This window comes from Chlorocebus sabaeus, chromosome 9 (assembly GCF_047675955.1).
Source record: "Chlorocebus sabaeus isolate Y175 chromosome 9, mChlSab1.0.hap1, whole genome shotgun sequence".
In the NCBI taxonomy this organism is placed as follows: Eukaryota; Metazoa; Chordata; class Mammalia; order Primates; family Cercopithecidae; genus Chlorocebus; species Chlorocebus sabaeus.
In genome coordinates, this window is record NC_132912.1 from 18396169 (window position 1) to 18410428 (window position 14260).

Sequence of the window (14260 nt, forward strand, 5' to 3'; positions counted from 1 at the left end):
ATGTTGTGGCTATATGGAAGATAACATGTTGCAGATTCTGCCTCCATAGTGATCAGAGTAGCAATCTGTGATGTGTGTGTTCACACGCTTAATGCCCAGAAGGAAGATGGGCTATGGGAAGGTTACTTTCACTGTTACTTATGATATCTGTGTCTGGCAAACCAGAGAACTTTTTGCATTTGGGTAACAAAGACATTTGGAATAAACTCCATTGGATTTTCCATGTTGGTGAAACTACTGTTGACCGCTTCAGTACTATATGTTGCCATGCCAAAATCACCTAAGGGCAAAAATGTCTCCTGGGTAAGTAGATGATGATTTTATATCGCTTAAAAAATGTATTTTAAGCAGAAACACATGCTTTAAGAACTTAAAGACATCTAGTTGTTTCATGGTAAGAGTATTTGGAAAACCTTCAGAAAGCATTCGTCTTAGAAAAGCATATAAATATCTTTGTAAGTGTTAGAAATCCTTTGGCAAAGTCATGGTGGCGTGCTTGCTAAAATATGAACTATAAGACATGTAAACACTCAATTTGTTTTGCCATTTTTAGGTTTTTAGGTTTGCTTCACCTTCTCATACACACAAATAATTCATACAAAAATGCATTCATACAAAGTCAAGGTTATGATTTTAATATGTTTTCAACTCCAAAACTGTTTGTGTTGGGTAAAGATAGTCTAGATTTCTTTTTTTGGTGGTAAGTCAAATGTTAAGAGTAGAATATGCAATTTTCATTATTCAGTGATATTGTTGGTATGTTCCTTTTTTCCTTGGAAACAAGATAGCATAGCTATTTCTTAATTTTACATATCTAAGTAATTTTCCTCAATCAATGATAGACATGTATAAAGTTTAACATTTCAGTAATAATAATGTCATGTTAATCCTAATCAAATTTGACTTCTTAATATTATTTCAAGGTGGCTGGGGGCAGTGGCTCATGCCTGTAATCCAAGTACTTTAGGAGGCCGAGGCAGGCAGATCACGAGGTCAGGAGTTCAAGACCAGCCTAGCCAATATGGTGAAACCCCGTCTCTACTAAAAATACAAAAAATAGCTGGGCCTGCTGGTGGGCGCCTGTAGTCCCAGCTACTCAGGAGACTGAGGCAGAAGAATCGCTTGAAACCAGGAGGTGGAGGTTGCAGTGAGCCAAGATCGGGCCACTGCACTCCAGCCTGGGAGACAGAATGAGACTCCACCTAAAAAAAAAAAAAAAAAAAAAAAAAAAAAAAAAATTATATATATAGGTTCAAGGTAGTTTCCTACCAAAAACACAAAACATACCAGATTGAGCTCAGAATAATGAGAACAATCTGTAAACTCTTAAAAAACAAGGGCTTTAGTTTCCTGCTATCATGTTAAGTGAGCTTGATACATTAAAATTAATAGGCAAATGGATTCCTTTCTATTCTCTACAGAAAGTTGTGTGTCTAAACACCAAACTTTTGGCCATCAGCCCATGCAACCTCGACCATACTCATCATAGAATTTATTATTAGATTATGATTATGGTTTTCTTACAATTATGTAGGAAAAATAAATAATTCCATCTTTTGGGTCAAGAAATAATTTTTACTACCTTAATTTGAAATTCACTAATTAGATTATTCTTACTTTATATGAAATAGCACAGAATTTGTCTAAAAAATGGTTATTATGGGTTTTTTCCTGTTACAGGCAGTTATTGTTTAAGAGTACTTAATTAAAAAAGGTATACCTTAGTTTGAAACACAACTCTCAAATTTATTTCAGAAAAATTGACAAAATTTTTGAAGTTAATTCACTTTTAATAGTGGATACTTTTTGTCTTGATATTATTGTTATTGTTGATTCTTTGCTTCCTCTTAGTAAAACCAAGAGATAGGATTCAGGGACCTTTGGCCTAACTGGTGAGTTTCTTTCCCTCCCTATACGGATGGGTCCAAGGACTAGTTCTGATGCCCAAATGAGAGTTTACTACTTTGTGCCAGCACATAAACATTAAAGAAAGAGTCGTTTCAGAAGTACATCCCCTCCTTCATCTGATTAATCCTCCTAAAAGATTAATTCTCTCAAAGTAGTGCCTGCCTAATGGCATGTTTCTACCATGAAAGCAAAACTTGAAACGTTAAGCTCAGACTACCCTTGGGTTGGGTTTACTTCATACTCGATTATGCTAATACTTTTTGAAAAGTTCAAGTTGTTGGCTAAAAATGTAGGAGCACTTATTTCAAGAGAGTCATCATAGTTTCATTTCCTCAGGTTAAAATTCCCCGTGTGTCCCACACTATTACAAAATGCCTCTGTACCAAGGTTTGTCCAAAGTTGAGTTATGAGTTTAATGACTGCCATATTACAGGGAATATGGTCATTTGGTTGGTGTGTGCTGATGATGCAGTGGTCCAATTATTCATGTTAATGACTATGATAAAATTCCTTAGTTTGATTTTAGGGCATGGAGAGAGACTTTGAAATGTTGATCATTGCTTCGATTTTCACCAGTTGTGGTTGTTTTAGGTATTGAATGACGTTTCTCTGCATTTTTTGGCTATGTGAAGTGAAATGTATCCGGTCTTCCTGCTTTTGCCATTGGCCAGTTTCCATTTAGACATTTACTTAGACCTGAGTTCAGGAGGAGAATAAAATGATTCCTCTTGTTTCTTTAAGCACATAGCACACTTCCCAGTGGTGAAAGAAGGTCATGTAACTCTTCCTCCCTGGCCCCTTGGGCACGTTTCCGAGACCTGCTTCACTCCATATGATAAATGTGAACACATCTTACGGAACACCACAATCCCTAGAGTAGACCACCGCCTTCTTTCTCCTGTTCATGCCTGGTCAGCGTGGTATCTAGGCAACTGGTTAAACTGTGCTTGACAGTGTCGCTGTCTGTGCAATGGAAAAGATGATAGCAACCACCATTTTCTCTGAGATGTGCTGAGGGTTATTAGATCATCCTGGTACAAGGGTTTGACAGTCATTCAACAAATGTTCACAGAGTGCCTCTTCTATGATCCTCTAGGTACCAAGGACACAGCAGTGAAAAAGATCCTTGAGAATCTCCAACATCATGGAGCTTATGTTCTAGGGAAGGGAGAAAGACAAAAAGCAAATACATAAGTAGTACAAAAGATGGCGAATGAAATAGAACAGGGAAGGGGTTAGGAAGTGCCAGGAATTGAGAGGCAGTGTTGCCAATTGGTTTGTTAAACCTATTTGAGCAGAGACTTGAAGAAAGTAACAGAGTCAGCCATGGGAAAATGTGGGACTCAAGCATTCTCTGCCAAGGAAAAATGCTCAGATGCAAAGGCAGGAGCCTGCCTGGAATGTGAGGAATGGCCAGAAGGCTAATATGGCTGAACCGTAGTGGTGTTCTTTCAGTTTCCTATGTCTCTTGTATGTATTTGCATATCTTTAGTAGCTTTTCATGGGGGATTCCAAGACTGGCCTCAATTCCTCTGTTCAAATCCCCAGAGAATTGTGACATGTAGGAACTTCCTAAGAAGGTGCACACCAGCGCCTGCCAATGAAGGTTATAGGTGACAGGAGGGAGGGGGCAGAGCACAGCGGGTGCCCATCTCATCACCCTGACACAGTCAAACTTCATAACCAGCCCTGAAGAGTTAAGAATTTTGTTATTTTTATTTTTTTACAGATATCGAGGCAGTTTTACAAATAAGCATTATGGTGTTTTTATAATAGAAGTTACGAGAAATTTTAAGTTAATATTAAAGATAGTATTAAAAAGGGGAATTTAAGGATACAGATTAATGGGACACAGCACTTCCAATAACAGTGCATACTTTTTGTCAGAAAATGGTACACAATTCCAAACTTTATTGTAGAATCTCCATATATTCTTTGACTATAAAAATCCGTCTTGAAGTTTGTTTTTTGAGACATGATCCTGCTGCCACTTGTTCTTGACAACTGCATAGACCCCTAAGGGCTGTAGACCTGACTTTATACCACACTAACCGACTTTGCTGAAAAGTCACTTTGCCTTAGCAATACAAAAATAATGGACTCCACTTAGGATTCTGACGCTGGGCAAACTCCCTTGCTGTTCTTTTAATTCTCAGGAGCTGAAATCAGTCACACTGAACCTCCCGGTATTCCAAATCTATGGTCCTACATATAACAATGATTACTTGTATATGGTACATTTCATTGGTTGTTCTTAATTTTTTTTTAAATTATGTACCATAAGACACTAATATACCACTTATTTAAGAAAATGAAGGGAAGCTGTAAAGAACATAAATAAGTGACTTAGGTTCACATAACAAAGAATGCTAGAGATTAAATAAGAACTCAGAATGTTGGGGTTTGCTTTCTGTTTCTTGATTGAGATACCCCTAGCAAATACATTAAGTATGTACATGTTATTATAAAATTAGATGTTACTACAAATTGGCTAAAAGACTAACATGACAATTAAACATACTGCATAGATGATGAGATATTGACTCATTTTTGAAGTGGAAAAGGAAAGGGTTCTTCCAGGGACAGGAGTCCATCACCTTTCCTTGGTCATTGAACATTATTTCCATGTAGATGTCTCTCTCAAGTTGTCAAAAGTAACTATTCTTTTTGCATGTTTTTTTTTCCCCCTCCATGATCACTGTATCTGTCTTGATAAATTTTTCCAAACTGAATGGCTTTACGTTATTGATAGGTGACAAAGGGCTGGCAGCCCTCGCTCACTCTCAGTGCCTCCTTGGCCTTGGCATCCGCTCTGGCCATGCTTGAGGAGCCCTTCAGCCCGTGGCTGCACTGTGGGAGCCCCTCTCTGGGCTGGCCGAGGCTGGAGCCGGCTCCCTCTGCTTGCTAGGAGGTGTGGAGGGCGAGGCACAGGAAGGAACCAGGGCTGCACGTAGCACTCGTGGGCCAGCGCGGGTTGCGGGTGGGCGGGCGTGGGCTCTGCGGGCCCTGCACTTGGAGGGGCTGGCTGGTGCCGCCACTGGCCCCCGGCGGTGAAGGGCTTAGCACCAGCAGCTGCAGAGGGGGTGCGAGTTCCCCAGCACTGCCGCCAGGCCACACCGCACTCCAGTTCTCCCGGGGCCTCAGCCACCTCCCCACGGGGCAGGGCTCAGGACCTGCAGCCCGCCATGCCCGAGCCCCCCAGCGGTGGGCTCCAGTTAGGCCCGAGCCTCCGTGGTGCCTGGTCCCACTGACCACCCAAAGGCTGAGGAGTGCGGCGCCCCGCGCAGGACTGACGGGCAGCTCTGCCTGTGGCCTCTGTGCCAGACCCACCAGGGGAAGCCAGCTGCGCTCCTGAGTCTGGCAGGGACTTGGAGAACTTTTATGTCTAGCTAGAGGATTGTAAATGCACCAATCAGCACTCTGTGTCTAGCTCAGGGTTTGTGGATGCACCAATCAGCACTCTGTACCTAGGTAATCTGGTTGGGACTTGGAGAACTCGTATGTCTAGCTAGAGGATTGTAAATGCACCAATCAGCACTCTGTGTCTAGCTCAGGGTTTGTGGATGCACCAATCAGCACTCTGTGCCTAGCTAATCTGGTAGGGACTTGGAGAACTCTTATGTCCAGCTAGAGGATTATAAATGCACCAATCAGCACTCTGTGTCTAGCTCAGGGATTGTAAACACACCAATCAGCACTCTGTAAAATGGGCCAATCAGCAGGATGTGGGTGGGGGCAGATAAGGGAATAAAAGCAGGCTGCCCAAGCCAGCGGCAGCAAGCCGCTCAGGTCCTTCCCTACTGTAGAAGGTTTGTTCTTTCGGTCTTTACAATAAATCTTGCTGCTGTTTACTCTTTGGGTCCAAGCCGCCTTCATGAGCTGTAACACTCACCCTGACGGTCCTCGGCTTCATTCTTGAAGTCAGCAAGACCAAGAACCCACCAATTCCAGACACATTATGACTTTGTCAGAGATTTGTCTCTTGTTGCTTTTGCCTCATTTGATATGCAAGTTTCACTGCAACATGTAGATTACTGGTCTTTCCAACAATAACAGTTTCTAAAAATAACTGATTTTATATTTTTCTTTTTTATTCTCTGAATGTTTGCCACTGTCATCAGAAATAGCCCCCCTGTTGTTACTCTCCTCTGTTCCCTTTCTGGGTTACATTAGAAGGTTTACTGAACTTTTTCAAACATCTCTGAAGATTTTAATTTTTTCAACTTTACTCACGATAGGAAATCATAGTGTGTCTGGTGATACAGATACGTTATTTAGTTACGCTCACAGCCACGAAGCTTTTTCCAGACACTCATACATTCAGAGAGTATTTTCTTCTCCAGTAAATAAGTGTGTGTATATATATTATATATATATATATATGTATGTATAATAGATTAACTCTATGTGTAGGTAAACCTGAAAGATCACACCAGGAGGCTTCAGTGAATATGAATATTCACCAGCAAACCATAAAGCATTAAGAAGTATGTGCTTATATACAGCCTGTTAGTACTGATTATGTTTAATATTCAAATGTGTACCTTTTAAAAATCAAAGTTGAAACTTACAGGGTACTTAGAAATTTAAAAGGGAACAAGTCATCAGTTCCTATATCAAAATTGGCCCATTTCCCCTTCTTTCCTCTTTCTCATTTCTGATCCTGGAGACAAAATTATTTTCTCATACTCCAACATTGACAGCATTGCAGACAATGTACTATAGTGAGAAAGTATGTGCGATGGACGCAGATTCTGAGTTTAAATCCTGATTCTGCCAGTAGTTGTTGACTTTGGACAAATTATTAACCACTAAGGTTTACGTCATTCATCTGTAAAATGAGGATAATACAATTTCTCCTGTAGGAGTATTTTTTAAAACAATGTGTAGAAAGTACGTATTGTAGTGCCAGCACATATAAGTAATTTGTTAAAATCGTTTGCTCCTTTTGTCTGCCCTTTCTTTTCCAATCCTACAGCTGTAACAGTAATTCAGGGATTTATTGTCTTGTATCTACCAGACACTATGGCACCCTCCATACCAATCGCTGACTTCCCTTCTCCATTCCATTCCAAGCACTTCTACAATTCAATATGTTTTCTTTAACCCAGATTTTCATCAGTTTCCAAGCACATCAAAATCCTTTAAAAATTCCTCAGGTCAGGTACAATGGCTCTTTTCTATAATCCAAGCACTTTGGGAGACCAAGGTAGGGGGATCACTTGAGCCCAGGAGTTTAAGGCCGGCCTGGGCAACATAGCATGACCCTGCCTCTGCAAAAACATTTAAAATAATTTTTTAAAAATAGCCAGGTGTGGTGGCTGCATGCCTGTAGTTCCAGCTACTCAGGAGGCTGAGGAAGAAGGATCGCTTGAGCCCAGAAGTTGGAGGCTGTAGTGAGTTATGATCATGACACTGCATTCTGGCCTGGATGACAGAGCAAGACTGTGTCTTTAAAAAAAGAAAAGTTTCTCACCATCCACAGATAATTAAACATTCCCAGGCTGACTGAATTCCTCCATGGAGAAGACAGGAAAGGGATTCAGAACCAACCTGATCCCAGGGCTGCTCCACTCCCTGCTCTCTACTTTCTTCCCCTTGGGTTTGAGCCCAGGTTTTAGGTGAAATGAGCTTTCAGCTGGTGGAATATCTCTCTTCCATTTTGTGTGATGACAACTCTAGTTCTTATGTTGAAGGAGAGATTAAAGTGCATTGGGGTGCACTATCTTTCCACAAAGTCTTGCTCTGCCATCCAGGTTGGAGTGCAGTAGCACAATCACAGCTCACTGTAGCCTCAAACTCCCAGGCTCAGTCGATCCTCCTACCTCACCCTCCTGAGTAGCTAGAACTACAGGCTTGTGCCACCACACCTTTGTAATGTTTTAATCTTTTGTAGAGACGGAGTTGCGTTATGTTGCCCAGGCTGGTCTCAAACTCTTGGGTTCAAGTGATCCTCCTGACTCAGCCTCCCAAAGTGCTGGGATTATAGGCGTGAGTCACTGCACCTGGTCTAATCAGTGTTTTCATATGGAGAATTGCAAGTCATGGTGGCAATGGACAAGTTTATTTCTCAATACACAACAGGCAAGTATATTATCTCAAACGAGGAAGTGTACTATGCTTATACCACCTAAGAGTTGTGGAGCTTAAAAAAGGTATTCATATTTAATAAAGGTATTCACATTTAATAAAGGTATTAAATGCATTTTGTTTCAAATATTGCATTGAAAACATTGCTTGTTTCCCCAAATTTCCGGGTGAAGGATAAGCCGGTGCTCATTTTCACTCCATTTTTTTTTTCCCGATGTAACCTAAACCCGTTAATATCTATATTCAGCAAAGCTGTCCTGGTTGCCTGGCAACCAGGCTTCGTGAGCTAGGGAAACACCAAGGCAAGGAACCACAGGCAGTGAACACAACCTTGACTTTGCCTGCCGCTGCTCAGACGATCATCCTCCCTGTATTCTGTATAAAGCTCTATTTCCAAAACATAAGTAAATCTTGCAAGAATGTTAGCTCAATGCTATTAGGAGTTTAAAACTTACGGTTTGTGGGATAACATTTCAACATAATTAAATAAGCAAGAAGAAATCTCTCTGCTCTTCCTTAATTAAAACCGGGGTGGTCATTTTCCTTGCAGGTCATGATGTACGTTTCAATCCCACTTTTTATTTCCTCTGCAGAAAGATGTGTGCATTATTCTTGGAATAAGATGTAATGGAAATTGAAATGTCAACTTTGAGAAATAGAAGTTTAGGACTCATTACTGCCAAACATGTATTTTTGTATCTTATACAAGGAAGTAAAAGGAAGAATGAATGAAAATGACTTTTCTTATTCAGATTCTTCCATGTTTCCACCTTTATCTCATTCCCTTTCTTATATTCTCCCCCGTGGGAACTTCATCACTTTAAAAATTAAGAACAAGGAAAGCCTTTGGGTTACAGGAAATAAATGTCATCTACCTCATGGAGAGTAAATGTTATGAGACTGAGACAGAATTTGAAATTTAAAGCTTACATTATCTATTGTTTTATTATGCCACTTGTTTCAGAAGGCAGCTTTTATTGGCTAAGTTCAATATTCAGAGGAAAAGTGAACTGAAGGACCCTGAAGCAGATCCTTTTTGAAATAAGATTGGAGAATAAGATAAGATAAAGCATGTAATTGGGGCTGTTGAAGTGGAGATTTGGCTAAGTATGACAAAAATGAGAACAGAATACAGAGAAAATTAACTCAATAATATCTCAGCACAAATCCTCAAAATCTGCAATGAATGTATCTTTTGATTCCTAAGTCATGAAAGAAGGCATCTTTCATTATTACTTTGCCATCTAATAGCCATTTATATCTATTTCACGTTCTACTTTCTTCTATCCTTATTCCATAGCTGCTGTGAGTTAGAGTTTTCAAGACAACCTGAACGTCCAAATTTTAAGTAACATTTCCTAATTTGTAAGTGTTGACTTCAGTACAAATTAACAGCCTCACTCTGTAGGTCAAACAGAACCCATCTGGAAGCCACGTTATGCTCACGATTGACATTTGCGACCCCAGGTACAGGGGGAGAAGAAGGGGAACTGAGGAATTCTAAGGAATTCTCACATGTTAAGAGGCTGCATATAAAAATGATAAGCATTGGGAGGCCAAGGTGGGAGGATCGCTTGAACCCAGGAACTGGAGGCTGTAGTGAGCTATGGTTGTGCCACTGTACTCCAGCCTGTACAGCAGACTGAGATCCTGTCTCTAAAAAAAGGAAAAGTAAAGTGATGAGTTGCCAGGGAGGTCAGACAAGAAACAGGGTCCTGCTTCACACTTTGATAAGTAAGGGTGGAGAACATTTCAGGAGGAAGAGAAGAGACAGCCAGGGGACCAAAACAGAATTCAGTTAAACAGGCATTTAATTGCGATCTTGGGAGAGGAATTTCAAGAGGATGGTGGAAGTCAGGCACAGATGCAGTGAGTTATAAGGAGCGTGTGGGTGATGAAAGTAGAAACAAGCAAATATAGCCTACTTCTAGAAGGAGGAAGTATGGCCACAATCACTTGAGGAGAAGTGAGTTGAGGGAAGATGTAGGTATATTTGTAGACATAGAACAAATTTCTGGAGAAAGTAGAAGATAGGACAAATACAGAAGTCTAGAGTTTGAAAGAATTAAGAATTAAAAGGTAGCGGAACACGTAGATAAATATGAAAAGGATTTCCTGTGGTTAATGACAAAGATTTTGAGTAGATTCCATGTTGGTTCCCATCAGTCTTGTTGGAGTAGAAGTGAGGTCCTTGGAAAATGAAGAACGCAACGTGAGAGAGGCAGAAGAAGGAAAAAGAGTATATTGTAAAATAATCATAAGCATTATGGTGGGGTCAGGGTGAAATTGGATAAAGTGTTATGTATGGACATTCTCCAGTAATTTGCAGTAACCCCAGAGAAAATGTCTGACATGCTTTTCAGGGTTAGTAGCTAGGAGCCAAAGATAGTTAAGGAGTGAGGGCTTCTGGGTTGCCAAAGAGGGAACTGTTGAAGTTCTAGACCTTAGGATGTCGGCCAAGGAGAAAAGCAGGTGCATCCAGGAGGTGAATGGACTGAAGATACTGCAGAGGGTTAGAGATCATGAGAAAAGCTAAGTGTAGGTTTATTTTAAAAGAAGTAGCAGATAGGGTGAAAATATAAAAGGTTGCGATCTGAGAAAAGTGTCTACATTTGAGGTCCTTGGGTTAAAAGAATATGTGGTAAAGGCAAGAGGAGGTAAGGATGATGCCTGTCAGTTCCCGGTTAGGAAGTGAAAGTTCCTCTAGAAGAGGAAAGCCAAGGTTCAAGGGTAAAGACAGGATTTTGTATTTCACATCCTAATGATGGCAGAGAAAATGGTAGAGAAAAAAAAAATGAGCCAGGTGAAATCGTGTTTGAAAAACCGGGCGAATACCTCAAAGGTTGGTAAATAAATGCTATACTTTTAGGGCCAGTTGCAGTGGCTTCTGCTTGTAATCCCAGCACTTTGGAAGGCCGAGGCAGGTGGATCGTGAGGTCAGAAGTTCGAGACCAGCCTAGTCAACGTGGTGAAACCCCGTCTCTACTAAAAATACAAACATTAGCTGGGCTTGGTGGCACATGCCTGTAGTCCCAGCTACTAGGGAGGCTGCGGCAGGAGAATCGCTTGAACCTGGAAGGCGGAGGTTGTAGTGAGCTGAGATTGCGCCACTGCACTCCAGGCTTGGCAACAGAGCAAGACTCTGTCTCAAAATAAATAAATAAATAAATAAATGTGATACTTTTTCCTTCATGGCAGTTATTATATGTAACAATTGTTTGTTTTTTAATCCCCGCTTCCCTACTAAATTGAAGGCAGACTATATTTCATCTATTTTGTTCATACCAAGTTCCCAGCACAGTGATGGCTTATATAGTAGACATGTCCAATAAATATTTGTTGCATGAATTAACAGACAGAACCAAGGATGGGAAAGTGAACATATCATTTGATGTCACAGACTTAAAAAAATGTGAGGTCACTGAATAAAATAAATGGGAAATGTTCTGGCAATGGAACAAAGGAGCTTATCTCTTGATAAAAATAGAAAAACATAAAAATGTTCAAATCAATGATAATGAAAGAAATATAATTAATTCAAACATTTGCTTACCCTGCAGAAGGCAAGAAAGAAGAAGGTGCTTTGATTTTTCTGCCAGTAGCATGTGTGTATTAACACTGCTTCAGTCAGAGAAAATAAAAAGTAGGATTAACTTAAGTCTAAAATAATATACACCAACTTTTTTATTTTTTTTGAGACAGAGTCTTGCTCTGTCGCCACAGGCTGGAGTGCAGTGATGCGATCTTGGCTCACTGCAACCTCCACCAATCAGGTTCAAGCGATTCTCCTGTCTCAGCCTCCTGAGCAGCTGCAATTACAGGCACCAGCCACCATGCCAGGCTAATTTTCATATTTTTGGTAGGGACCGGGTTTCTCCATGTTGGCCAGGCTGGTCTTGAACTCCTGGGATTACACCACGCCCAGCCTACGTCAACATTTTCTTTTTAAAACCGTTCATGTTCAGGGGTACATGCGCAGGTTTGCTGTATAGGGAAGGATTGCTACCACAGGGATTAGATATACAGATTATTTCATTACCCAGGTAATAAGCATAGCATCCTATAGGCGATTTTTCCATTCTCGCTCTCCTCCCGCCCTCCACTCTCTGGTGGGCCCCAGTGTCTGTGTTCTCGTCTTAGTGTCCTACACCAAAATTTTCTATTCCTCACATTTCTTGAAAGATCATTGTAAAGTGGCAAGTATGTTTTAAAGTTGTAATGCTGTAAAAGCACTCACAGTGATTTCTTGGGTTACCACTCAGCTTCCCCACAAGGTCACTTTGATGAGAACTGGCTCTTGGGGTCAGAATGAATTGTACATTGGATATGCATCAGCCTGCCAAAAACAACCCCAAGTGTGCCAAGTATGTGAGCCAGCAACGTTACGGAAGGCATACGGTATGCCTGACACCTTTGGCTCTTGGCAAAATGAGCCAAGGGTATGACTTGACAACTTTTTTGGTGAACAAGTTGTCCCTTTTGTATCAAATGTCATCAGCTCACTAATGTGTATTTGCTGATGTCAGCCAGAAAACGAAGCACTTGCAAAAAATGCAATTTTAAAGCAGTCACATTTGAATATTAACTTCCACAGATTCTCATTTGGGTTTGGAAGCATTGCACAATTGCCCTTAAAAGAGAAAAAAAAGCTTATTCCTCGGAAGTGATGCTGTCCTTCTCCCCTCGTCATTACCACTTTTTTCAATAAAATGAGTATTGTCAACGATGAAATAAAAGTGAAGCTGTCATTTGATATGTTTCTGAAGTTTTAAAATATTGAATGGTTACTTTCAAACTAAATATGTTATCTTATTTTTTATATGTTTAAAGGTAGCAGAAAAAATGACTCTTGTATTTATGATGTGGGGAAAAAGAGGGGACGATTCAGAAACAGAGAGGGAGACCAACAGAGTCAACACGTCTCCACCAGTTACATAATCACCAGACTGCCAAGAATTTTTACACTGAAGCCAGAGCTTGACTGAGAAGTAGATGCACACATCGCATGAGAACACAGGTGGTTGGGTCGGGGCCGCCTGGTGCAGTTCAGGTCTTCGACAGGGTAGACTCTTCAGAAAATGTGAACTTTTTTTTTTTTTTTTTTTTTTTTATGGTGTCTCACTCTGTCTCCAGGCTGGAGTGCAATGGTGTGATCTCGGCTCACTGTAACCTCCGCCTCCCAGGTTCAAGCGATTCTCCTGCCTCAGCCTCCTGAGTAGCTGGGACTACAGGCCCACGCCACCACACCCGACTAATTTTTGTATTTTTAGGAGAGACGGGGTTTCATCATGTTGGCCAGGCTAGTCTCAATCTCCTGACCTCGTGATCTACCCACCTTGGCCTCCCAAAGTGCTAGGATTACAGGTGTGAGCCACCGCACCCAGCCCAGAAAACGTGGATTTTATTTGATCCGGTGTATTTCTGTTTGTTTCAGAATAGATGTCCCGATAAACAGTCCCCTGAGAATGAGGACGGTGTGTATTTTCAAACATGCACATAACAAAAAGACTGTTGATAAGATTATTAGAATGGAGATAGAAAGCTAATTTTAAAATTAACATTAGATTTTGCCATTTGGAAATGAATAAAGTTAGTTCTGATACCGGTTATTATATGAAGAAATATTATCAGAGGACTTAATTTATATATCCAACTAAAAATGATGGCAGTGCTGCTGTTTCTAAGCTGTGTGTAAATACTCAGTTACAGTTTCTTAATTTAGTCTCAAATAAATTTTTTTTCAACTTGCGTAGTACAAATTTACTTTTCTGTTGTATTTTCAGCAATGTTTTAAAGCTCATTCTTTGAAATTCTAAAATTTGTCAATTAAGGTTGGGTTTTGTAGTTCTTAACATCTTTTATCCCCTCTGAAATTAAGTCTACTTTGATGGTAATAATTAGGTTTACTGTGTTGATAAACTAAGGAAAGCATACAATTTTAAAAAGTTATTTTTTTTAAGCTGGGCACGGTGGCTCATGCCTGTAATCCCAACACTTTGGGATGCAGGAGAATCGGTTGAACCCAGGAGGCGGAGGTTGCAGTGAGCCAAGATCACGCCATTGCACTCCAGCCTGGGCAGTAAGAGCGAAAATCTATCTCAAAAATAGAAAAATAAATTTTAAAAAAGAAGAAAATTTTAAAGAAAAGAAACCCACCCACTGGGTTTGAGCAGTTCTCCTGCCTCAGCCTCCCTAGTAGCTCGGATTACAGGCATGCACCACCATGCCCGGCTAATTCTTTTTGTGTTTTTAGTAGAGATGG

The 14260-nt window shown here is 40.6% G+C and overlaps 1 protein-coding gene across 9 annotated transcripts in view; it reads left to right on the top strand.

Annotated features, from left to right (window-relative positions):
- The window catches only part of CACNB2 (calcium voltage-gated channel auxiliary subunit beta 2), a 398973-nt gene that overhangs the window by 151006 nt on the left and 233707 nt on the right, over positions 1-14260 (top strand). Inside the window, exon 1 of one of the 9 annotated variants that reach the window (XM_008002422.3) lies at positions 200-303. The exons of the other annotated variants lie outside the window; for them this stretch is intronic. Within the exon in view, the coding sequence (XP_008000613.1) occupies positions 223-303 (81 nt within the window). The 5' untranslated portion in view covers positions 200-222. Of the gene's footprint in view, positions 1-199; positions 304-14260 lie in introns of those variants that run through there. 9 annotated transcript variants of the gene reach the window in all.